This window comes from Lissotriton vulgaris, chromosome 6, assembly GCF_964263255.1.
Source record: "Lissotriton vulgaris chromosome 6, aLisVul1.2, whole genome shotgun sequence".
In the NCBI taxonomy this organism is placed as follows: Eukaryota; Metazoa; Chordata; class Amphibia; order Caudata; family Salamandridae; genus Lissotriton; species Lissotriton vulgaris.
Window position 1 is genome coordinate 1,004,288,536 of NC_141694.1, and position 26,699 is coordinate 1,004,315,234.

The 26,699-nt window shown below is 49.6% G+C and overlaps 1 protein-coding gene across 18 annotated transcripts in view; it reads right to left on the bottom strand.

Moving 5' to 3' along the window:
• Nucleotides 1–26,699, bottom strand: part of AFDN (afadin, adherens junction formation factor) — a 2,152,715-nt gene that overhangs the window by 1,199,714 nt on the left and 926,302 nt on the right. For all 18 annotated transcript variants that reach the window (XM_086927064.1, XM_086927054.1, XM_086927053.1 and 15 more), the window contains one exon: nt 23,242–23,507. In XM_086927064.1, the coding sequence (XP_086783190.1) occupies nt 23,242–23,507 (266 nt within the window). The remainder of the gene's footprint in view (nt 1–23,241; nt 23,508–26,699) is intronic.

Sequence of the window (26,699 nt, forward strand, 5' to 3'; positions counted from 1 at the left end):
CACTGTACAGTGCAAGCCCTCTCCAAAGCAGTTATCCATTTGTGAATGTCATCCCCTTGTTTAAAGGGGGGCACTATCTTACTCAGGTGCCTAGTGTCTAAACTCATGTTTTCTCTTGGGAGAATGCTCCCACTCAATTCTTGCTCTCTAGCAAAGGCAAGTCTCTCTTTGGCCAGGGCAAGTTCTTCCCTTTCAATCCTCAGATTGACTTCCCTCACTTTTGCTTCATACACTCTCCTCTGATGGGATGTCATCCCTCTGTGAGAAGAGGCCTGAGAGCCATTGGTTCGAATGGATCTGTTAGAGCCTCTGGATAGAGACCTAACTCGTCCATTCCCAATGTTAAGCTGGCCTGAGAGGGGCCCCAGGGGTCTCCTAGTACCATTCTCATGCCTGCTTAAGTTGGTCCGAGTTAGCTGGCTAACTACTTCTTGACCTTTGTCTGCCTCGTCCTCAGATGGCTCTAGATCCTCATCCTCCTATTCACCTTCTGCAGAGAGATGGATAAGGTCAGGGTCACCTAAGGTTCCCTCTAGGGGAGGCATGTTCCCATCTGGATTAGAAGGGTCTGGGTTACCAGCCCTCCTGGCATCATAAGTCTCTAAGAGACCAATCAGGAATGGGATTGTAGGGTTAGAACCCTGTTTTAGCTTCCTGGAGGTACACACTTGTCTCATCTCCTGGAAGCTAAGAGCAGCATATCTGGAAGTGACCTGTGGAGGGTCCACTGACACAAGGGGAGACTCAGAGTTTCCTCCTTTGTCTGACATGCTGTTTCTAGTGTGGTGTAAGTGATGCACCTACCTACACTATTTGTTTGCCTACTGATCCCTTGCTAAGAGTTGTAGCCAAGGTGTGCTAAGCCTTGAGGAGCTACAACAGCTGGTTCAGTAGAACTCAGAGTATTCTAAGCTAAGTTATATGTACCTGGAGTACTTATGTGATCTTTCACAAGATATTCTTAGGATACGTGTGGTAAAACAACAGCAAGCTCAAATCCCAACCGCTGCTCACCAATGTGAGAAGTTGGCCTGATATATAATGTTCACTATTCGAGTGAGCACTTTGTATCAGTCCAAACAACCCTTATGGTGATTGGTTATAAGTCAACCTTATAGACCAGCAATCCTAGTAGCGTGGATACAAGCAGTCTTCGGGCTAAACTCTAGAGGGCGTGTTAAGCCAGCTGTTATACCATCACATATACCCCTTGAACACCAAGTGAAAGGACACCACACAAGTGTTATGAAAATAAACAGTGTATTTATTTAGATCGCAACAGCCCTGTACTCTTTAGGAGGACAGGGTACTAAGCACACAACAAAACTCTTACGAAAATACTTCAAGTTGCACAATTTACACAAATGCCCGAGGGGCACGAAAAACCATATACTATGAAAGTGGAATGCAAAATTACTAGCAGGTAAGTACTGGACTAATAGGCTTTGGAATCGCTAGGACTACGTTACTGAACCTTCAGATTACTAGTAGGAGGCCTAGGGGACTCGGGTGCAGAGTGTGCACTCTCACGCGACATGCGGGACAAAGTCTATGGGAGCTAGTAAAGGCAAAGTTAGTGTTCTCGGGCGAACCCGACTAGGTAGATCGAAAACGAAAGTGGATCTGGACCCTTGGATAGTGAGGCTATGCTGGGGCACCGAAATGCCGAAGTTACCTAGCCCAGGGGCTGCAGCTGCATAGGTCTGAAAAGATGTAGGGAATCCTCGTTGACGAACCAGGAGCCTGTAGAAAGAAGTTGCTGGCAGGCGACCAGTGAAGATAGTTCGAGTGATCCAAGCCTGGATCGAAGATGGATGACACCTGAAAGCAGAGGGGACCAAGTTCTTGACCACTAGCCAGTGATCAGATGGCACCAGGAGGGCACCGGATGGTAGTCACCTCGACCAGGTGAGTGGGCGACGCTGGGCTCTGCAGTCTCACGGACCAGGAGGCGTTGTCGGCGACCAGGATGGAGGTGCGAGCTGTCCCACGATGGTTGATGCTGTCGACGTCGCTGGACCCAGGATTGGGGCAACAAGTCTTGGCAAATTCAAGCCCACGCGGTGGACCTAAAATGGCGTCTGGAGTGGACCAGGAGGGTCCGGGGTGCTCCTCTTTTGGAAGGGAGCAAGGGCCAGTCTGGAGCAACCAGACCAGCAGTGTTGTCGTCGTTGATCGTCGTCGAGAAGGCCACAAGCCAGCGGGCTAGTAGCCAGACAACGCGGTGAGCAGCCAAAAAGCAGAAGGGCCCCACGCAGATCGTGGAGATGCTGGGGGGCTGGACTTCGGTGCTGGAGCTGCTCAGGGTCGGGGCTTCTCGGACCCGAAAGCACTCACCAGAGGATCCCTCGGCGGTCGTGCTGGATAGAAGTCGTGCAGTTCTGATGATGGCCGGTCCCTCGAGGTCTCGTCGCACCTACGGTTCTCAGCTTAGCTGTAGAGGTAGGTAGAGGTCAGAGGTGCCAGGAAAGCCGGGTCTCGTCGTGCTGGTCGGTCGGATTCCTGAGGAAGGACGTGCAGCAAACCGCAGAGTTCTTAGATGGTGCCTGCGGATGCAGGGTGACTACTCCTTAGCCACAAGGGAGAAATCTTGAGAATAGTCGAGAGTTCCTTTCGTAGAAAGTAGTTTCTTGAATCAAAGATGATCTAATTTGGAAGGGTCCCCGTTCCTGCCTTTATCCTAAAGAAAGGGGTGGGTACGCGACTAGGTCCTGCCCTAGGGGTGGGACCAGGAAGGGGGGTGGTTACACCCCTCTCCCATGCCGGACTTTCCCCAGGCCAGGGGCTGGTGTGCCCCTGGAACTGGTTCTAGCCGGCAGATGCGTAGTGAGCACCGGGGTGCCACTTGCAGTCACCTTCCTGTAAAGCCCTGCCTACCCAGGATACACAAAACCCTGTCTGGGATGGTGCTAGCACCGCCCCTGACAGGAAACCCTTTGTCCAAGCTCTCCTCGCTGGAAGGACTCCCAGCAGCAGGAGGTCAGACTCGTGTCTGTGGTGGCAGCATCCATTTTGTGGAGCTGAGGCTTCAGTTAACTTTAACCGGGGTTCACAGTTACATACATGTCGTGTCCCTCTAGAAGGGTGGAATGCTAACCCCATCGCCAGAATTGGCGAGGGGTTAGTATTCCAATTCGTATGACACCTTACTCGACATGTTTTAATAAAGCAATACCAAAGATAGCATTTAACCGCGAGGATTATAATGCACTTAAGAGTATATGGTATGCGTTATCATGGAACAGCTATTAGGACTTGGTTCCGCAAGCTGCAAACGGGCTCAGCTCATGCCAGAGCACCATCTCACACGATTCCAAGCACTCTGCCTTCAGGATTGTCAAGGCCTGCCATAGGAGTGACTGATAGGAATCCGTGTGTCCATTTTTAGGGTTAGATATAGGTATACTATATCTACAGCAAGGGGTGATTACACCACCTTGCCCCAGCTGTCGTGCAGCCAAGTTGTGTCAGATTTAGATGGCCATCCAGGGGTGGCATAATACATGCTTCAGCCCCTGGTAGGCCCTGGGTACACCTATGCCCTGAGTTACAGGGTCTGATAAGGTGGCCCAGTACCAATTGGATAATGCACCTAAGGTACACATGTCAATTTAGTGAGAGAACAGCTAGGCTGTGGGTCTGATTGGCAGGCCCATAGCCAGAGAAAGTCGTAAACCAGTGAAACAAAAGCAAAAAAATCTGGGTGATCATAGGATTGCAGACCCTACTCTCCTACACCGCGTACCCAACAAAGAGTTGATCATCCACCCGGAACTGGCGTGTGCGATCCAGATAGAACGAGAGCGCACGTTTTGGGTCCAGACGGTGGAGCCTCTCCTCCTCTCTCTCGAGGGGTGCGGAGGCGGAAAGAAGGTGGGCAATGTGATGGACTGCCCAATGTGGAAGGCCGTGACCACCTTAGGCAAGAAGGAGGGCCTAGTCCTCAAAACAACCTTGTCCGGATGGACTGAAAGGAAAGGAGGCTTACAAGAAAGAGCCTGGAGCTCACTCACTCTCCTGGCAGAGGTGATGGCTACCAGGAAGGCAGTCTTCAAAGAAAGAAGACGAAGAGGACAGTTGTGAAGTGGCTCAAAGGGAGCGCACATCAGAAATGTGAGAACCAGGTTCAAGCCCCACTGAGGCATCACGAAGGGAACAGGAGGAAAAGTATGAGTGATGCCCTTCAGGAATCGATTTACGATGGGGGACTTGAACAAAGAAGGTTGGTCAGGCAGCCTCAGAAAGGCTGAAAGAGCCGAAAGATAGCCCTTGATAGTACCCAGAGCAGAGCCCTGCTGGGCAAGAGAAAGAAGGAAGAGAAGAACCTCAGAGAGAGGGGCATTGAGGGGATCCACAGCCTTTGCTGTGCACCATGCCACAAATGTGTTCCACCTGCAGGCGTATACCGTCTTTGTGGAGGGACGCCTGGCTGCCAGAATGATATTGCAAACTTCAGGAGGCAAGTCAAATGGCCTCAACTGCCGCCGCTAAATCTCCATGCATGGAGGTGGAGACTGGACAGGTTCGGGTGGAGGACCGTCCCCTGCTGCTGCGACAGAAGGTCCTCCTGAAGAGGCAGACGAACCGGGGGATCGACTGACATACTGAGTAGCTCGGGATACCAGTACCTTCGTGCCCAGTCCAGAGCCACAAGGATGACTTGTGCCCGGTCGCGCTTGATCTTCTTCAGCACTCTGGGCAGAAGAGGTATAGGCGGAAAGGCGTACAACAGACCGCAGCTCCACTCGCGACGAAAAGCGTCTTCGAGCGAGTGCCGCCTTGGAAATTCCAACGCTCAGAACTGATGACATTGCGCGTTCTCTTCGGTGGCGAATAGATCTAACCAAGGCTCTCCCCATCGCAGAAAGAGGCCTTGCGCCACGTCCGAATTCAGACGCCATTCGTGATCCATCGAGCACCGACGGCTGAGTTCGTCCGCCCTGGCGTTCAGAGAACCTGCCAGGTGTTGAACCACCAGAGTCACGCCCTGATGTTCCAGCCATTGCCAGAGGCGCAGAGCCTCCTGGCATAGGGTCCACGACCCCACCCCGCCCTGTTTGTTGCAGTACCACATGGCGGTGGTGTTGTCCGTGAACACCTGCACTGCACTCCCTCGGACAGACGGGGGGAATGCTTTCAGTGCCAGACGAATCGCCCGGAGCTCCAACAGATTTATATGGAGCCGGGACTCCGCCGGAGACCAGAGGCCTCTGATCTCCGCCTCTCCCAAGTGGCCTCCCCAGCCCTGGAGGGACGCGTCCGTCACAACCACGCGCTCCGGTTGGGGAAGGGAGAGGGATCTGCCGTTGACCCAATCGCGGTCCGTGAGCCACCACTGCCCTCCGAGATCAGGACATGGTCGGACAGGTTGCCCCGGTGCTGGGCCCACTGAAACTTCAGGTCCCACTGCAGAGCCCGCATCCGCCACCGTGCGTGATGCACCAGAAGGATGCAGGAGGCCATCAGCCCCAGAAGCCGCAGCGTCAACCTGACCGAAACCCGGGATAACGGCCCGAAGATCGGAATCAGGGCCTGTATATCCCAAACCCGCTGTTCGGGCGGGTAAACCCGAAACTGCGCTGAGTCGAGAACCGCTCCGATGAAAAGGAGCTTCTGAGAGGGGCACAGGTGTGACTTCGGCACATTGATGGAAAATCCCAGCCGGTGCAGGAGATCCGCCGTAGTCTGGAGGTGGTTGACGACTGCCTGGGGCGAGCCCGCCTTCAACTACCAGTCGTCTAGGTAGGGGAAGACTGAAACCCCTAACCTGCGCAGGTGAGCTGCCACCACCGCCATCACCTTCGTGAACACCCGTGGGGCGCTGGTAAGGCCGAAGGGGAGCACGGTAAACTGAAAGTGCTCGAGGCCTACCGTGAACCGCAGGTAACGCCGGTGGGCCGGCAGGACGGGGATGTGGAAGTATGCGTCCTGCAAGTCCAACGCTACTATCCAGTCTCCTGGGTCTAGGGCAGCCAAGACCTGAGCTAGTGTCAGCATTTTGAACTTCTCCTTCCGGAGGAAGCCGTTGACGTTCATCAGATCCAAGATAGGGCGTAGGCCCCCTTTGCCCTTCTTGGGTACCAGGAAGTAGTGCGAGTAGCAACCACGTCCTACTTCTGGCCCAGGAACGCGCTCGATGGCCCCCTTGGCAAAGAGGGCCGACACTTCCTCCTGCAGGAGCCGCAAGTGATCCCCCGATACGCGGTGGTGTTGCGGAGGCATGGCTTGAGGGGTCGTCTCGAAGGGGAGGGAGTAGCCCCTTCGGACGATCTGCAGCACCCACCTGTCCGAAGTGACTGTGCGCCAGTGAGAGTGGTGATGGCGAACCCTGCCTCCCACTGGCGTCACATGGGCCGAAAAGCACGGACTAGGAGGGTTTAGAGGCGGATGCTGCGGGGTCAGGTGTGGACTGGCTCCGCTTGTTTCCCCGACCACCTCCACGGCGGTTTCCACGGCCGCCGCCGCGCTGGACGACAGTTTGCGGCGATTGGCTGGCGGCACGTGTGGGGGCGCCCCTTCCCTGGCCACGAAAGGGGCGAAAGGCACCCATTTGCTGGCGCAGGGCCGAGAGGCCCAAGGACTTGGCCGTAGCCCTGGAGTCCTTAAAGCGCTCAAGCGCATTGTCTGCCTTGTCGCCAAAGAGGCGACGGCCATCGAACGGCATGCCCATGATCGCTCTGCCCAGCGAGTCAGTAGTATCCAGTCCGCACCTGATATTATACTTCGCTGCGTCCCAGCCCTCCAGTAGGGCTTGGCCGAGTTTGGCCCGTACCTCCAACGGACACTCTGGCAGCACTTCCGCCACCGTTTCCCACAGAGAGTGGGTGTAACGGCCCAAGAGGCATGCGGTGTTGGAAGACCGCAGTCCCAAGCTAAGGGACGAGAACACCTTTTTGCCATAGGCCTCGTACCTCTTGGATTCCCGATCGGGGGGAGCCGTCGGGAAGGCTGGCTGCGGCTTAAGGACCTCAGTGAGGAGGTTAGTCCTCACGGCCGCGACGGGGAGCTCAAGGCCCAAGGCATCAGCAGCCCTCATCAACACCACACTATATGTAGCGCCCTCCTTCAAAGCCACGGTAGGAGGAGAGACGAATCCAGTGTCTGGGGAGATGTCCAGGCCACTGGCCTCCCCAAGGTCTCCTGTCCAGTCCATGTTAGACTGACATTCCCTTGTCAGAGGGTCCTCAGACCCCTCCCAATTCTCCTCTTCCCCCATCTCCTGAGATTCAGGGTCATAAGTGAATGAGGACTGTTCATAGAAATGAAAATCTCCGAACGGCGTTGAGAGCGGCGCCGATAGGCGTCGTCCCGACGTCGGAACCGTTTGAGAGGAGGCATCGGGGCCGGCGCCGCCCGAGGACGACGCCGGAGGGGACACCACACGGACCGACCCCGGGGGGATCGTAAGGTCCACCGGGGACGGTCCATTGCCCGAGGAGGGTCCAGCGGCACCCTGCGGCGCCGGGCCCGAGGGCACCGGCGGTGTCAGGATCGTGGGGCCCTGCGGCGCCGGGCCCGAAGGCGCCGGCGGCGTCGAGGCCGAAGCACCCGACGGCGTCTGGGTCGTAGCCCCCGACCCACTAGGGCCCCCAGACTGGTTCACTGGGCCCGAAGGCGCCGCGGAACCCGTTGGTGGAGAAAGGGACCTAATGGCCATGAGGAAACGCTCGATCTCCTCCGGCTTCGCGTTCAGCCCAGGGACCGGGGGGTATGGGGCCGGACGCTGCGCCCGCGACGCCCGAGGAGCCCGAGGATCTGCGTGGGCGGTGTCACCCGAACCCCCGGCCGCATCGCGCGAGCGTCGGGGTGGGGGGGTGGGGGGGGGGGGGGGGGGGGGGGGTGGGGGAGTCGGAAGAGCGATGACGTCTCTTCGACTTCTTGTGCTTCTTACCTGACGACTTGGACCCGGAGGAGTGGCGCCGACTCCCGGAGCTGTGACGGCTCCGTCCCCGCGACCTGTCCCTCGACCTCCCGTGGGACCGGGACCTCACACGGCGCGGGGCCGACTGGCGGATTTCGAGTCGCCTGCGGGACCGCTCCCGCCTGGCCTTCCTCGAAAGGGCCCGACAGTCGGAGCAGGCCTCGTCGTCATGGCCGACGCCCAAACTCATCAGGCACAGGCGGTGGGGATCTGTGACCGACATGGTACGGTTGCACTCGTCGCAATGCTTGAATCCGGGCATCCCTAACGGCACCGTCGGAGTCGTAAAGACTTCGAAGTGGATCAAAAAAGATCACTAAAGTTTAGTCAAAAAGTGACTAGGGAACTGCTCTTTCCAGATCTGCGCTGGCTGGCGCGGAAAAAAGAAGAACTGACGTCAGCACGCGGAGGCGGCGTCTGAGTACTCCGACGACGTCATCACGGCGCCCACGACGCCGACGACTGACGCGGAGCCGCAGACGACGCCTACCGACGCGCAAGGGTACTGCTACGCAAAACTTTCCGGATCCAGTCTGACGCCTGGGGATATTCTAAGGTAAGGAATCTATCACTAACGTGTCTCTTTCAGATAGCAGGCATACAAGAGGTTGTATGGAGGTGTGAGTGGTTCTGTGGATGATGTCATCAGTGATGTAATTTGCGATGTCATCAGTGACGTCCTGGCCATGTCATGAGTGATATAAAATGCAAGGTCATAAGCATTGCATTGTGGGGACACAAGTTATAGTTAGCTCAGGTAACTATGACTACTGAATTTTACTGGTTTTGTACGAGTGAAATCTGAGCTTAACTATAACGTCCCTGTAACTTTTGGTATTTTCAGTGAATCTCAGAGTTTAAAAAAAAAATTCTAATTCCTAACTACAAAGACCCCGTAACCTTTGTTTTTTTAAGTGAATTTCTATAATTTTTTAACTAGTAGTGCGTTTGTAGAGTGGTGGATAAAAGGGGTGAGACCTCCGCCCAGCTCTCAGGAATCCTGCTGTGTAGGACTTACTGGAGGCAACAAGAGGGCTTCTGGGCTACCAAGAACCCTCAGCATCCAAGAGGATATCATTCCACAACCAATAGTGCGACAGGTGACGTGTTTGCAGGGTGGTAGAGAAAGGGGGCGTGACTTTATAACATATCTCAGCAATTCTGTGTGGGACTTACTGGAGTTATCGAACAAGTTATTTACCTTCGCTAACGATACATCTGTGAGGGGCGTGGCTTGGCGCACCACAAGATGGCCGCATTGTAGTGCTGCTCTGCCGGCTGCCTTAATAATCCTTCATCATCCTGCTTCTTAACTACCCAGTACTGCTATCTGCTGGGCTTGTCGGATTGCCGCAGCACCGCACTATCGAAGGCTGCCTTTGACAGGAGGAACGGAGGTCGCGGGGCTCGGCATTGAGGATTGGACTGCTGAAGGTTGAGCGCCCATGAGGTGAGAATCCCGGATCGACGCTGCGCCTGTGGACGACCGCCGGCGCTGTAACCTGCACAGACACCAGGATCGAGTGTGCCGCTACGAAGGTAGACCACTGCTTGCTGCGCTAGAGCTCCAGAGTCTGCTGCTGCGGGAGCTGAAAATCCCTGGGGATGAGTGCCCGTTATATGAGCAGAAGGTGCGGGGTGCCGAAACTAATTGAGCCGCCGGCTTTGACTACGGGAGTCTGCCCTCGCGGACTGCAGCACGTCTCTCCCCGTGCGCACAGGACGCGGCACCAGGCCAAATGAGTGAAGTTAACTCCGGCTGGGACTTGCGCTACTCGGCCTGACTGCTGCTAATCCCGGACAGGGTGCCCGGTCGCGCAAAGGCAGATCACTGCGGCTGGGGCCTGTGAGATACATGGCTGCCAATAATCCCAGGCTGAGACGCTGTTGCACGTTAAGAAGAGCGTTTTGCCTGATTTACATTTACATTGTAATTAAAACCAGCCGGCTTTTACAACAATTTAGTTCTGCTGGACTGTGGATGACTTGCCGACTTTGGGCCTAGGCGAAGGCCCTGCGCTGAACATTGGGGGTGACGCCTTTGTTGGTCTACCACACCTGCTGAGCGATCGAGGCTGGTCGCGGCTGGGTCCTGCGCGGACTTGCACCGGTGCCGCTGGCTTGAGTCTACAATGCTGCCGAGACTTGAGGGGGCCGTTGAACCAAACTTTTTTTGTCACTGTGGCCGATTGGATCTTTAGCCTGTCTGACTCTGCTCGTTTGCTGCTGACCTTCGTGCTCAGGACCTATGTGAGGGTCTTGTACTGGATATCGGACGCACAGTATTCCTGACCCACCACCCTTGCAGGCTTCACGCCCGAGTCTACGCACTTGCAACCATACTCTTATCCCGGGTAGTGAGTAAGATACAGCGCTGATGGACAGTGGAGCGCGCTGCTTGGCGGCACGCACGTACCAGAGAGGTTAACCACTACTTGTGTATGCACAGACTGTTTGGAGTGCACTGACAGCGACCTGGGTAACGCAGGCGCTGAGAACCCCCTGCCCAACTGCTCCTTCATAATTTGGGAGAACACCCCCGACCTGTTTTCAGAGACAGACCCCCTGTAGACCGACAACACACATCACAAGATGTTTTGATATCAAACAACGCCAACTCCGCAGCCCCGTGATTACCTGACAGCTGAATTCGAGACTTGCACGGAACTCACTGCAGACATGGGCAAGCCGGAAAAGAATCAACCACGACTCACATTTGAACTGCGTAAAGGGGGTAAAACCTCGCAAAATGCGGCGTCGGATTCGGAGTTGGACACGGCTGCGCAGGCCCCGACCGCCTTAGAGAAAACCTTATCCGCCATCCAGGCCAGCCTGCAATCTATTGATGGTAAAATAGAGGCTCTCAATGGTTGAATGGACCACATGTCATCAAAATTGGATAAACAGGCGGTGCGGATCGGCGAGGATGAACAACATATATCGGATGCCGAGGACGGCCTACAGCAAGGTGCCGCCAAAACCACGGACATCACACAGCTTCTAGCGGTAATACAAGCAAAGAATGAGGACATTGAAGCGCGCTCAAGGCGCAACAATGTGCGCATTTTTGGGCTACCGGAATCAACAAATGTAGGACGACTGGAAGACTACGTCAAAGCTATGCTCCGGGACATCTGCGAGGCTGAGAATCTGTCCGCCATGTTTGCCATTGAACACGCTCACAGATCTCTGGCGGCGCTGCTGCCGCCTGGTGCCCCTCCGCGGCCCATTATCGCAAGACTACTGAATTTTAGAGATCGGGACACAATACTACGCATTACAAGACAGAAAGGCACCATCAATTATCAAGGCAACATCCTCTCCTTCTTTCCGGATTTCACAGCCACGGTCCAGGCAGCACGCAAGGAGTTCCAGGGAGTCAAAAAACTCCTTATGAAAGAACGGTTCCCATATGCCATGTTATACCCTGCCCGGCTCCGTATAGGCACTGACAAGGATGTAAAGATATTCGTGAACCCGAAACTGACCATGGACCACTCTTAATCACTGCAACGAAAACAACGATATTCCACTCAAGCTTCTGATGTCGATGACTGACTGGAACAAGTCCGCCATTATGGTGTATCCTTTGGTATACTTGATGCCCTGTTAATGATTACACAGAGTCACTATTGACAGCTTATTTGATACAGGACCTGGCCCTACCCCCGAGATAGAGACATGCGTTCACACTGCCTCCTATATACATGCTCTATCCACTCATGTGTTACTTTTACATGATATTTAGGCAGGATTATTGCGAATAACTGACCCACATGAAAATGTTCCTCTTTTTGCTTTCTAATTGTGGACGCAATGCTACAGAGATCTGGCAAGTTATATACCTTACATGTATCCTCATGCTGACTTTTGTGCTGGGGTTGTCATACAGCTCATCATATCTATGTTGTTTTTTACTATAGTGGGCTAAAAGTTAGAAGCGCAAGAAACTGAAAGGCGGCCCCTTCCTGTACATTCGGGAAGTGGTTGTAGCCGCTGTGTCCCCTACTGGGTGTACCCAGTCACTACTTTTCTTACTGTACTATCTTGTTCCAAGTTTTTGGTTATGACAGTGGGATCTGTCTTTGGCAAGATTGGGTTGCTAAAGTGGATGGAGGGAGGGAGTTTGGTACAACTTAGGATAATTGTAGGCAACAAGATCAGAATGTTCACATAGCGTGTGCATGGTTATCGGATATACATCAGAAATACCTATCTGTGCCCACAGATGAAACGGATGTTAGGAGCGCTATTCTCTCCCTTCCCAATAGCAAGGCGCCGGGGCCGGATGGCTTAACAGCAGAATTTTATAAAGCGTACGTGGACCTTCTTGCACCTCATCTACTAGAAATGTATGCTGACTCACACAATACCGGTACCCTACCCACTTCTTCACTGCAGGCCATGATCCTTACACTTCTCAAGAAAGACAAATCACCCACGTTATGTGAGTCCCACCGCCCCTTCTCATTAATTAATCTAGACGCAAAAATACTGGCAAAAATATTGGCCACAAAGATTCAACCTCTGATGCTCCTTATCGTGCTCCCTGATCAATCTGGATTTGTGCCGGAAAGATCCACCTCCCATAACCTGTGCACTATCTTCTCCATGTTCCACATACTCAACCCTGATTTACCGGCGGCTGCTATCATGCTTGATGCGGCTAAAGCATTTGACTGCATAGAATGGGGTTACATGTTTCACATACTGCGTAGAATGGGGTTCCCTACAGTCATAATACAGTGGATCCAGGTTCTGTACATGGACACAACAACCAGAGTGCGCGTGGGCAGTCACACCTCTACTCCGTTTCAGATAGAGCGGGGCACCAGGCAGGGATGTCCATTGTCCCCTCTTCTCTTTGCCCTCGTGCTTGAACCACTTGCTTGTAAGATCCGACAATGTCATAGAGCGTCTGCCCTTAACTTTAACCACCGGCCAGTCGGCATATCGATGTATGCGGATGACATGGTCCTTTTTATCAGAGAACCCCAACAGCACCTATCTCCTGTTCTCCGAGAATACATCAGATTTGGTATGTTCTCTGGACTCACAATAAACTGGGAGAAATCGGTCATTATACCACTAACAGTAATCACATCCCAGCCTCCTTTGGAATACCCTTTGTTGTGGACGACTGACAGTTAAATATCTCGGCGTATGGTTGCACCGAGATCCCGACGTGGTAATCAGAGAAAATTAGGGTCGGGCTTATGACATTAATACGACAAGTGGACAGATGGTCGCATCTACCGCTGTCTTTGGCGGACCGTATTGCAGTAATAAAAATGGTTATTCTTCCCCGCTTCTTATACCTTTATTGCAACATACCGATAAAATTGACTCAACATTTTTTTTAAACGTTAAGAACCCAACTTTTACCCTTAATATGGGGTACTAGACAGCCTAGAATTAGCTGGCAAACACTGACACTGTCTTATCACAAAGGGGGTTTCGCCGCACCAGACTTCTACGTATATTATCTCTGCGCTCAAGCCCAGTATGCGTACTACTGGTTCAGAATACTTGACTTTATACCACACGTAACGGTAGAGGACGGGGATGCTCATCCCACCCCACTTAGTGGCATACTGACGCACGTGAATAGGCATACGCCAAAGACCGAAATCAACACACTTGATATGACTATTGCTGCGTGGCAAGCAATTGGTGATAGAGCACACAAACTACCAATATACCCACCTGCACTGCCATTGGCCCATCACGCCGCCTTATCGGTCACTCAGGAGGTGGGTCCTCTAAAATCATTAAAAGAAGCTGGCATAACGCATATGCGCGACCTATATCATGAAGGGCGCTATCTTACACAAAGTGATTTGGAATACATACAGAACCCCTCGTCCTTATTTCAATACACTTGTTACCGCCTCAAACGTGCCATGCAAGACCACTATCCTGATTTTCCGGTTGAACCTCCAACACTATTGTCACTGCAACTACTGCTGGTAACACCAACTAGGAAGAAACTGATCACTAAATTATACAAGACGGTACAGGAAGAAACGGTCAGGGGACCCGATAAAAGTCTCGCAAGATGGAGCGATATATTAGATCCCCAGATCACTGAAGAGGAATGGGAGCGTGTGTGTCAGCTGACAGGCCGCCTCACACCCAATGGGAATTTGCGTATTATTCATTTTAAATTTCTGCATCAATCAAATTATATAGAATGGGTTCGAGAGACTCAGATCAATGCAAACGTTGTAGGCAACTGCATGCTGATTTCTTACATCTTGCCTGGCGTTGCGATCCAGTGTTCCACTATTGGGAAGAGGTGCTTCACCGTATCCAAACTGACGGGCATTATACTCCCCTGTACACCTCTGGTATGTCTGCTAAACTATTTCCCCCACCTGAAGGGTACAACGGGCAGGTTTGTGAGAGTTGCCCTCTTGCTCGCAAAACGTCGTACTCTGTTTACATGGGACAGCGCACTTGTACCGAAGTTGGAGGGGTGGATGAAGGACATGGTATATTGTAAAGAAAATTTAGAACTTTATGCTGAAGAATTGCCTGTAACCTCCCGACCGAAAGATATTAGGGTCCGCTTAAACAATTCCTTGCCATTCCAGTGCCAGATGATAATGTTTAACACTCTCAACTGACTCTGTTGCCATTATCTATGTTGTGCGCTCGTATTCGTTGTGCCATGTTTGTGTCACCTATGCAATGTCTGTATTGTACACTCTGATCGCTGAAGATATACTTGATACTGCATGGTTGTATCTTTTGTTTACTATATTTACACTGCCAATGATGGCAGTGGATGTTAGTTGCATAATAATTTAATTAAAAAAAAAACAATATATCTGTAAGAAACATAGGTTAGTTATAGATTCCTTACTTTAGAATTACCCCCAGAAGTCAAACAGGATCCAGGAAGCTTTTCGTCAGCAGTACCCCTGTGCGTCGGAAGGTGGCATCAGTCGACTCCATGTTCGTCGTCGGTGTCTTGGTTGCCGGGATGACGCAGTGGTAGCTACATAGACACTGCCCTTGTGTGCTGACGTCAGACTTTCCATGCTAAAAGCGCAGAGCCATGCAAGACATTGACCACTGGTGCACTAAACTAGGGCCCTGAATGGATGTATTTAACCCTAGAAGTCATTTCGCAGAATGGGGAGGATGGGTGGGGCGGTAAAGAATCTATAACTAACATATGTTTCTTACAGATATATCAAGTAACTTGTTAATCTGAAAGAAACAGTTAGTTATAGATTCCTTACCTTAGAATAGATACACCAGCACTACCAATCCCAGAGGTGGGTCTGCGAACCAAGTTCACACCAGAAAGTCCTGGAGAACAGAACGGCCGAAGAAGCAGTCTCTCTGGACGTGGCTGTCCAGGCAGGAGTGTTAGGTGAATGTATGCAGTGAGGCCCAGGTAGCTGCCTGACAGATGTCATTATGGGGGACTCCCTGTTCCAAATCAGTGGTGGCCGCTGTCGCCCTAGTGAAATGGGCGCGCAGGCTCACTGGAGGCTCATTCTTTGCCATAGAATAGCAAGCTTTGATGCACTTAACGACCCACCTGGAGATGGTCAGTTTGTGCACGGCCCGATCTTTCATAGCGCCCACATACCCAACAAAGAGCTGGTCGTCCACCCGGAATTGTTCTGTGTGATCCAGATAGAAGGAAAGCACACATTTTGGATCCAGGCGGTGGAGCCCCTCTTCCTCTTTTGAAGGATGAGGCGGAGGAAAGAAGGTAGGCAAAGTAATGGTTTGGCCAATGTGGAAAGAAGTAACCACCTTGGGAAGAAAAAGGTCTAGTTTTAAGGACGACCTTGTCCGGATGGACAGCCAGAAAGGGAGGCTTGGAAGAAAGAGCTTGTAGCTCACTCAACCTGCGGGCAGAGTTGTTGGCCACCAGAAAGGCAGATTTCAAAGTAAGAAGCCTGAGAGGACAGTTATGGAGCGCTCAAAGAGAGCACACATAAGATAGGTAAGCACCAAGTTCAAGTCCCACTGGGGCATTACGGAAGGAACACGAGGAAAAAGATGAGTAATGCCTTTAAGGAATCTATTTACAACAGGGGACTTAAAAAGAAAAGGCTGCTCAGGAAGGCTGAATTGGCTTCGATGTAGCCTTTTAGAGTGCCCAGAGCAGAGCCCTGCTGGGCCAAAGAAAGAAGAAACAAGAGAACCTCAGAAAGAGGGGTGGAAAGGGGATCCACAGCCTTTGCTGTACACCATGCCACAAATCTGTTCCATCTGCAGTCGTATACCATCTTAGTGGGGGGACGCCTGGCTGCAAAGATAACATCGCAGACTTCGGGAGGCAGGTCAAACGACGTCAACTGCTGCGGCTCAATCTCCACGCAAGGAGGTGGAGGCTGAACAAGTTCGGGTGGAAGAGCGTCCCCTGCTGCTGCAACAGAAGATCCTACCGAAAAGGCAGTCGGATAGGAGGATCGATGGGCCTGTTGAGCAGCTCGGATACCAGACTCTTGGGGCCAAATCCGGAGCCACAAGAAAGACTGGGGCCCGGTCGCACTTTATGTTCTTCAGCACTCTGGGCAGAAGTGGTATAGGCAGAAAGGCATATAGAAGACTGCAACTTCACTTGTGACGAAAAGCATCGCCTAGCGAGTGCAACCTTGGAAATTTCAAAGCGCAGAACTGCTGACATTGTGCGTTCGCATCGGTGGCTACTAGATCTAACCAAGGCTCTTCCCACTGCTGAATGAGACCATGCACCACCTCCGAGTGAAGATGCCATTCGTGACCAATCATGCACCTGCGGCAGAGTTCATCCGCCCTTGTGTTCAGGGAATCTGACAGGTGTTCAACCACCAGGGATATTCCTTGATGTTCCAGCCATGTCCAGAGGCGGAGCGCCTCCTGACATAGGGTCCACGACCCCACCCCGCCTTGTTTGTTGCAGTACCACATGGTAGTAGTGTTATCCGTACACACCTGCACCACTCTTCCCCGGACAGAGGGAAGGAATGCCTTGAGTATAAGACGAATCGCCTGAAGCTCCAGAAGGTTGATGTGGAGCCCGGACTCCACCGGAGACCAGAGGCTTCTGATCTCCACCTCCCCTATGTGGCCACATCATCCCAGAAGTGATGCATCGGTCCCCACTGTGAGCTCTGGTTGGGGAATGTATATTTTACATAATTCTGGTGCATGATGTATATATTTTTAATTTGTTTTTATATCGTTGATGGGTCTAAGTACCGGAGCAAACAAACAAATAAAAAAACTAAACTGATTCGACTGTTAACCCCTTCGCTGCGGCCGCGATTTTACCGCTGTGCGGTAAACAAAAGAACAGGGCGGGCCGTGACGAACCCCAGCCGTCATCAGCACACGCCCACCGCGGGCGTGGCGGGTGGGGTTCGTCACCAGCAGGGGAGGGGTTAAAAGCAGTAGACATCAGGAAGCACCTTATAAAAAACTGAATGAATACAAGAAGCTAAAGGTAATGAAACTATATTGTGAAAAAAGGCAATGAACCAGAGATTAATTTAAAATATTTATTTTTTACACCTAATGGGTCTTCTGACACTAATCATCAGTGAGTGCTTCTGTGTCCTAGGTGGTATCTGTTGATACTCGAGATGTAACATTGCATATACTGTAAATGGGAAATAAAATCCAGATCCCCAGTACAGTGGACGCATATTATCTAGCTACCTGTTGTAATAGTAGGCTGAAAAACCATTAGGGCCTCAAAATAATGACATGTATCTAACCTTGTCCAACATCGAGCTAAAACCTGAAATGTCACACTAAGTAACCCACAAACTCAAAAAGGGATACGAAAGCAAGTTACTTACTTGTAACTTTGGTTCTCCAGTATTGGAAACTTTCATAGATTTCCATGCTTGAATCATTCCCCGTCGTCGAGATGGGAGTCGCCGGTATACATAAAATAGCAATAGAAACCATTACAAAAGAAGAAGCCAGGCTTAAGCCCATTCTAGTTTTGTAACAGATCCATCTCTTTTTGTAAAAGAGACCAAATAACGAACAACCAATCAGATTTGCCTCACCCTGTAGAACCTTCTTGAGAGTACCTCAGATTTTCGTAGCCGTAGTATAAAAGAATAACTGCTGAAGTCTGAGGCTTCCCAGGGGAGGAGGGTGGGTCGCATGGGAATCTATGAAAGTTTCCAATACTGGAGAACCAAAGTAAAAGGTAAGTAATTTGTTTTCTTACTCAAGTATTGGAACTTTCATAGATTCCCATGCTTAAATCAGAGTAGCTAGCAGTTATGAGCACATTTTTTGAACTGTGATTCCTTATTCCATCAATATAAGCATTAACATCAAAGTCAATGGAAAAATAAACACATGTATACACATAAGGAAAACCAATGAAGAAACAAGTAAATAGACTTCAAAAATGTGCAAAGAGGATAAGTATAAAAAAACGGAAGGAGGGTAGAAAGGGAAAGCTCACCAGTCCATGAAAGAGGTTCCTCAGGACTGCCTGGACCACTGCTGTGTCACTCTGCATTGAAAAATCCAGGCAGTAATGTCTTGTACGAGTACTGGTCCAGGTTGCTGCCCTGCAGATGTCCCGGATAGGAACTGTGGTAAAGAGGGCTGTCGAAGAAGAAATCGCCCTTATTGAGTGAGCACGAACCCGACCCTAAAGGGGCTTGGCCGCTGCTCCTTGACAATACTGGATAGCGCTGGTAATCCAACAAGCAATACCCTGCTTGGAAAGTGGAAAACGCTTATGAGGGGCGCTGAAAGATACAAATAGTTGAGGAGACTTCCTGAAGTCCTTAGTACATTGAAGATAGAACTTTAAGCACCTCTAATTGTCCAGCGAGTGGAGTGCCTTTTCTGCCTGAGTAGAAGGCTGAGGGAAAATAGTTTTGAGTATGACCGGCTCATTCAAATGAAAGTCTGAAGGCACTTTCGGTATGAATTTTGGGTTAGTACAGAGTATCATTGTCCCCTTGAGGGATGCTTCATGAGCTGGGTGAGAACCAAGTTAAGGTGCCAAAGAGGAGATGGAGGCTTGAGTGGAGGGAAGACTCTGAGAAACTGCTTGATTATCCTTGCTGACCAGAGGGAAGGACCAGAAGATGTGCATCTGAAGTGAGCGATGACGGCAAGATGAACTTTGATGGATGAGTGAGCCACCCCTGATTTTAATAATGAAAGAATGTAAGGAAGAACTTCATGCGGAAGAAAGAGTATGGATACCCTCTTGTTGGCACCAAATGCAGAAACACTTCCACTTTAACCACTATGTCTTGTTGGCACTTGGGGCTCATACCTGACAAAGTCCATCCCTACATTCTGCTGAAAGGTTCAAACCAAGAAATTCTCGGTGCTCAGGAGCTATGTCGACAACTGCAGGAATTGAGGATCCGGGTGTCAGACCTGGCCCTGGGACATTGTCAGCAGCGAAGGAATCGACGGCAACGGAAGTGGAAGGTCCAGGGAGAGGAGATGCAGCTCTTTGAACCAAAACTGTTGAGGCCACGCAGGAGCTATCAAGATAATCTTGCAAGTGTCCGCCTTGACCTTCCTGAGAAGCCCGGGAATCAGCAGAATGGGGGAAATGCGTTAACAAATGCGCCTGACCAGGCCATCGAAAGCGCATTCCCCAATCATCCCGGACGGTGAAGTCTGCTTGCATAAAATCGGCATTTTTTGTTCTCCGGAGTGGCAAAGAGGTCTGTGGATGGCCTGCCCCATAGGCCAAACACCTGTTCCAGGGTGGAATGGTCCAGTTCTCATTCGTGGCTGACTGATTTTAGTTTGCTCAGCGTGTCCGCCCTCTCGTTGATAACGTCTGGAAGATGCTAAGCTTTGAGCGATATCCCCTGCTGGATAGCCCATTCCCAAATCATCTGGGCTTCTTATGACAAAAGACGAGATATGGTGCCGCCTTCCTTGTTTATGTAATGCATGAACGTCATATTGCCTGTACGCACTATAACTGCAGACTGCTGTATCCGCAGAAGAAAAGCCTGCAAGGCCAGATTAATCGCTCTGAGCTCCAGCAGATTGATATATAGTAGATGATGTTGGGGTAGCCAATGGCTGCTTACATGAAGGTCTTGCAAGACCGCTCCCCAGCCCTCCAGCGAGGCGTCTGTAGTTATCTGAGGAGCTGGGGTGATCCTGAAGGATAGACCCTGAGAAATATTGTCCACGTTTGTCCACCATGATGCAGCGTCCCTCATGGACGCACTGACGAAGATCTTGTCTTCGAAGGATCTGTTGAATTGGCGCCACTGCAAGTCCAGCTCCTCCTGGAGAGGGCGCATCCGCAACCTGCAGTGCGGAATTAGAGGAATGCAGGAGGAAATGGACCCTAGGAGGGACTTTTAGAGGCAAACTGAAAGAGATTGTCTTTTTAACAGCAGACGGACCATGGCCATCTGCTTTTCTTGCCTCTCCAGCATCGGAAAGGCTTTGTTGAGGGACGTGTACAGAATGGCTCCCAGGAATTGAGCTGTTTTGGATGGACACAGAGATGATTTTTCTGTGTTGAGAGTCAGACCGAGACTGTCGAAAAGGCTTGTGCACGCAGCGACTGATTCCTCCGACGCCTGCTTGGTAGAAGCCTTCAGCAGCCAGTCGTCCAGCTAAGGGAAAACCTGAAGCTGCTGTTTTCGCAGAAAAGCTGCCACGGGAGAAAATACTTTTGTAAAGATCCGCGGAGCAGACCTGAGTCCAAAAGGCAGGACCTTGAACTGAAAGTGGCCCTTGGCTACTGTGAAGCACAGAAACCTTCTGTGGGCTGGATGGATGGGTACATAAAAGTATGCGTCCTCTAGATCCGATGTGGCCATATAATTCCCTGAGTTGAGAAGACGAAGGATGTCCTGCAGAGAAACCATCCGAAAAGATTGTTTGATGAGATAAGTGTTGAGCTCCCTCAAATCTAGAATAGGGCGCCACTTTTCTAAAGTCTTTCAGACCAGGAAGGACCTGGAGTAGAAACCCTCTCCCCGCTGGGATAGAGGAACCGGCTCTATTGCTCCTTTGAGGAGCATTTGATGGACTTCCAAACGTAGAAGACAGGGATGTTTTGACACAGTGGCGCCAGGGGGGTTAGAAGGTGGTGCATGGACAAATTCCAGAGTATGGCCGCATTGAATGATCTTCAGCACCCAACGATCCTATGTTATTTGCTGCCAGTTGTGGAGGTTATTTGAAATCCGGCCTCCCACTCATGTTACAGGAGGAGAAGGGACATTAGTAAGAGCCAGCAAGCTGCTATTGACGCTTAGGGGAGTCTCTCCCCTGGCGTCCTTGTCTTCCTCTGTTGTTCGATCTAGAGAAAGAGGATGATTGATTTTGCCGCTGGTTATAATACAGCCAATAAGATTGCGAGTTTGATCCATATGAGGAATACTGATGTTGCTGGTATCTACCTCTGTATGTAGCATTACTTCTACCTCTGGCTCCACGGAAGGGGACCTTGCAGTACTGCAGAGTCCCTAAGGATTTTGCGGTCTCCGTGTCTTTCTTAATGTCCTGGAGCGCATCATCAAAATGTTTCCCAAAGAGCGCCTCCCCAATCAAAGGGAAAATCCAAGATCTTGTTTTGGACCTCAAGACGAAACCATGTAGCCCGCAGCCAGCCTTGATGGCGGACAGCAGCGCCCACCAGGGAGCGGAACGCAGTTGTTGCAATGTCCATTGCACAGTCAATGACTTCAGCAGATGCTCTCTCTCCCTCTTGAAGAATCTTCTTCGCTTCTTTTTTCGCATCTTCCGGCAATTGGTCCAGATAGGGGGAGAGGTCGCACCACATCTGGCGATCATAGTGACCAAGTACGCTAAGGCGTTCGTAGCCCTTACCAACAGCTGGACATGGAGGAAAACCTCTTGCCTGTGTTATCGAGGCGTCTGCCCTCTTTATCCCGAGTTGTCATGAGGGGAGCAGAAGGATTTCTGGACTTTCTTTGAGCAGCCTCAGAGAAGACTGAGTCCAGTTTAGGCTGGCTGACCAAGCAGGCCGGGCTATCGTTCAGAGCCTTATACTTATTCTCAAGGCGAGGCAGTGCTGGAATTACAGTGGCTGGACTCCGTATCACTTTTACCCCCTCATCCCAAAAGTGCCTAACAATAGAAATAGAACAAACTGATTTCTTGTAAGGCTCCTTGAAGTCATAAAGGAAGCATTCAGACTGCACCGTGGGCATGGGCAGTTCAAATCTCTTAGTGGCCCTTACCATCAAATTATGGAAACCCTTTATGTCTGCAGGGGGAGAATCAACAGGTGCTGGTGAAGGAGAAGCCGGATCAGGAATGACAGTCATCCCACTCTGCATCTGGATCTGGTATTCTGACGTTGCCCTGGTCCTCATCAAAGGTGTCATCCTGAATGAGAGGCACGGTAGGTGGTGCATCCTGGGCCACAGGCATTAGTTGAGGCAGTGGCAATTGAAGGGTAGCAGGCTGAGCAGGCGGGACAACTGTAACTGGCACCACAACTGGAGCTGGAGGTTGTGTTGCGAATCTCCTCCTATAGTCCAAAAGCATAGACTGCAAGTCCAGTCGTAGATGAGGAAGGCATAGAGACCATCTCCTGTTTGTAGTGGTCATGATAATCCGAGGAAGGATCATATTGCTGTTCCTCCACATATTCACCATCAGAGTCTGTGTCTTGACACTTGACGTGTAATTGAGAAGGGCTATCCGCATACCCAAATGGTCCATCATCCTCATCAGATCCCTCTTCTTCGAGGAGGAGTGCAGGAGGTACATGAGTCACCCTCCAGGGGGAAGTAATCTCCAGTGTAATCTGTAGCTTTCTGACAGAAATGGAAATGTTTTCCTTCGTCGATGAGGTAGTCGGCGGGACTGTCGTCGACGATGTGAGAGTCGTCGACGAAGATATGGACGACGACGACGCAGCCGTCATCGAGACCGTTGTCACCACAGCCGTCGTCATTGTAGACGTGGTAGGCGTCATCATCATCGTCGTCGATATCCTCATCGACGTCGTCACCATCGACGACGACAAAGCCACCACAGGCATCTCAGTCATCGACACCTGCTTACAGAACCATACTTGAAACAATTTTCACTCAATGATTATTTATGGCTGTTACTGATGCTGAACAGATGCGACTGAAACATATTTGACTTAAGATTTATTTTTGTGGTTTATTTTTGTTTTTTGCAAAGTTCTTACCAATTTTAAAATTCTTTGGGTCCTCAAAAGTGAAGTGCCAGACATTATTATGACAATAAAAAACCTTTTGGAGGCACCAAACAAAAAATTATCTGAACAAACAATGAATGTTTATGCAACAACTTCATTGATAATAGTGCAAAAATTAAAATAAAGAAAAGGCACAAACCTGCACAATCCTGCTCAGGTGGCAGTCAGCTGCCAGCTCCAAGCCTTGCTTCTCGGCCCACGCCTCAATATGCCCCAGCTGCTGACGGATGATGGCACCCCAGTAATGCGAACACAAGCCTGAGTCGGGCTCAGTGACCAACCTGTTGAAAAGCCACATGTTGATAAAGTGGAAGAGCTGAGAGAAGAGTTGGATGGTGAGGGCTGCATTCACTCTACATCGGCGCAGCAAGGACATGGCTCCACTCAGTGTATGTAAGACATCATCTAGAGGAGGAAAAAGCAATAAACTGGTTATAAACAATGACCTCAGCTGTTCAAAAGATGTTCACTGTACTTGCTCGCTACAAAGTCACCTGGGTAGCGGAGCATGCATTCACTGACAAATTCAGTAGATTTTGATTTTCTCTTTAAGTGGGAATGCTATCTCTTCTATTTAAGAGCACAAAAGCAGTGTATAACAGAAGAAAACTTCAACACGTCTTCTCCTTGATTTTGGAGTCAAACACAAAGGAACACATTTGGAAATGATAATGTGAAATAGACCTTACAAACGCTTATGGAACTTAATTTAATGGATGGTATTAACACAATAGCAATGTACTGACAGCTACTGATGAAACAGAAGTAGACAGAAAGCAATAAATATTACGCTTTCGCTTTGCTGTAATACTTGCACAATACAAATGATGAATAATAGGAGGTAAAACCAGTCTTGTTTTACAAAAATGATTCAATAAAAAGAAAATCATGCCAAGCGCAGAAAGCTGGTAACCTGTATTTCCTGCACAGAACTGTTTTTTTACATTCTGGATCCCAAAACACATGGTATTAAACAAGAACAACTTTCCTTTTTACACTTTAAAGTACCAATTTAAACAACTTTGTTTAACTTGTAAATCTGAAACAAACCATGTAAGCACAATGGCTGAATGCCAACAGCACTATTGAAAGTGTCCAATATATTGGAGCTTTACTCAACTTTTCATCTATAAGCTTCACAACATCTATAGTACAGATACTGTTATAAATGGGTGAATCATACAAACTGTCAATAAGATCAGAGCCTAGAAAACTAATGCAATTAAATGAATTTTTTGCAACACCAAAACAATGCACCCATTTGTTTTTTCCCTCCCTGTTGAGTTTTAATATTTACCAATTTTTTTTTTGAATGTATTAAAGTATGAGGGCTGGTTTTGACGTTGCTCTACACCCCCGCTCCCTTCTACGACTGGTGGATTTTGGTGTTTATTCCAGTATTTCTGTTTCTTAGAAGCACTTTAAATGGTACATTTAAATTTGGACACACAAAACCTATTTGGACCTACAAGAAAGAGACGAGGACGCCTTAAACTCTTTTTTTTAAACTTTATTTATTAAGTTTGGCTTTATTTATCTCCAGTACAGTAAATCCAGCAAGGTACAAAATTACAGTATAATTGCTCTAGGTACAGAAAGATCCTCTTAACAATTCTAGCAATCGGTCAACAGCCTAACAAGAACGAGGACCTTGCAATCCCCGACTGCCCCTTGCGGAGCCACTGTGTAGGTACATGTCTCTCAGAGCAGATAAAACTCAATAAAACTCCCTCTACCCCCTCCCCCAGTTCCCCCAACCGTACCCCTCCTGCTGCTGAGTCCATACCCCCCCCCCCCGTGCAGTCTGGTTTCTTCCTGTATGGTCAAAAAGTGATTCCAAAACAGTAAACATAGGGTCTCTGCCAAGTGTACCTCATATTGAGCCAGCACGCGGCGCATCGTCTTGGGGCTGCTCCCCTCCCTGTCCTGAGTCTACCAGTTCTGAGTTAGTGTGTGTCAAGGGGGTATCCAGTCCCACCAGCTCTTGAAATATCGCCCCCCAAGCCTGGAGGACCTTGGGTAGCTTCCCGCCCCTCGTGTGCCTTATGTGCTCTTCCTCTGCCAGGCCTTAAACTCTTAAGGTTTATTTTCAGATTGAAAGTCACAGAATGCAATTAATATAGCCAAAATCAATTCATCAATAAATCGGAGTGCAAAGTTCAATTTAAGTACAGAATCAAATAATTGAGTAAAGTTCAGGTCAGCAAAATACAAGGTACTGAATGAGAGAAAAATCCAGTATTGATTCACCTCCTAAGGTCAGTAGTATCGGGGTCTAAATCACAAACAAAAAGAGCACATTTTTATAAGGCTCTGAAAAATGGATTACAAATATTCAATACAGTTGCACATGATTCCCACAAAATAGACCAATCAGAGTTGACTAAAGCCAAACAGTTGCAAGTAAATACATTTTGAAAATCTCTCATAATTCAACATTATGGAGCTTCTCACGTACACCACATGTACTAAAAATATTGCTACAGTTTGTGAGTTTCAACTAAGTAGGGTAGGTAAGACCTGGGCAAATACAGATCTAATGAAAACAGCTTGTCAAGGTTGTTGTCTTTGACTGTGAAACACATTAAATGAAAATACAAGTTCATCCACTTGTTGCAGAACATTGGCAGCAAACGTAACAAAACAAAATGGAGTATGAGGCCAACAATTGTAAAGTTAGCTAGAGTCTGGGTTTTATTAGTGCAATGCATTAGTTAAAAAAAAAAAAATACAAAAATTTAGATCTAACAATTTTGTTACGTAATTATTACAAAATAATGCGGAATACTCGAAGATGGAGGAAATAAACTCATGAGTAGTCATCGCTTTAGGTATTTTTCTATAGCCATTGTATGTATGCATGTAGCAAAAGTGGTTCAACATTAAAAGGAAAAATATAATACGTGATTAGAAAAGTGCTATCATCACAGTGAATAAAGATGCAGAACAGTGCTAGAAAATGTTTTTGTAATGTATACCACATGAAGCTTAGAAAGAACACTTCAATGGTGCAGATTTACCTGGGTGCTCTTTCAAGACCTTCCTTTGGCATCATCTGGCTTGCTTTTTACCCCAATACCATCTCATGTTGTTTTAAACACTACCTAGGGGACCCAGAATAAATTAGACTAGCATGTGAGTGGATACCATTAAGGTAGTTTGAATTGCACTTTTAATTGTGCATCCCTTGAAATACATTGTGACAAACAGAAAATAATATATTGCTCCACCCCTGTTGATGGTAACACAGGGTGTGTAGTAGCTGCCCTATGATGAAGCATATCACTAGAAGTGGGTAAGGCCATTTTTATTCCATAAAAAGGGACCCCAGAGAAGGTAATAATCTCCTAACTATACCTCTTCAACCATGAGGTGTTTGGGAGAACTACGAAGAGCCTGATAAGCAGTGGCCAACAAGCCGGATTGAAGACGGCTGAAATGCCAGAAACCGGTCCTCGGTAGCTTGTTTCCGGTCCAGGGAAGGCATGGCTTGGCAGTTCGGGATGGACTGTTCCCATGAGGCACAGGGTCAGACTGATTTGCATATGGCCATGTCTGAACTGGGGTGGCAGAGTGGGCTAAAGAACGGTGATGGAT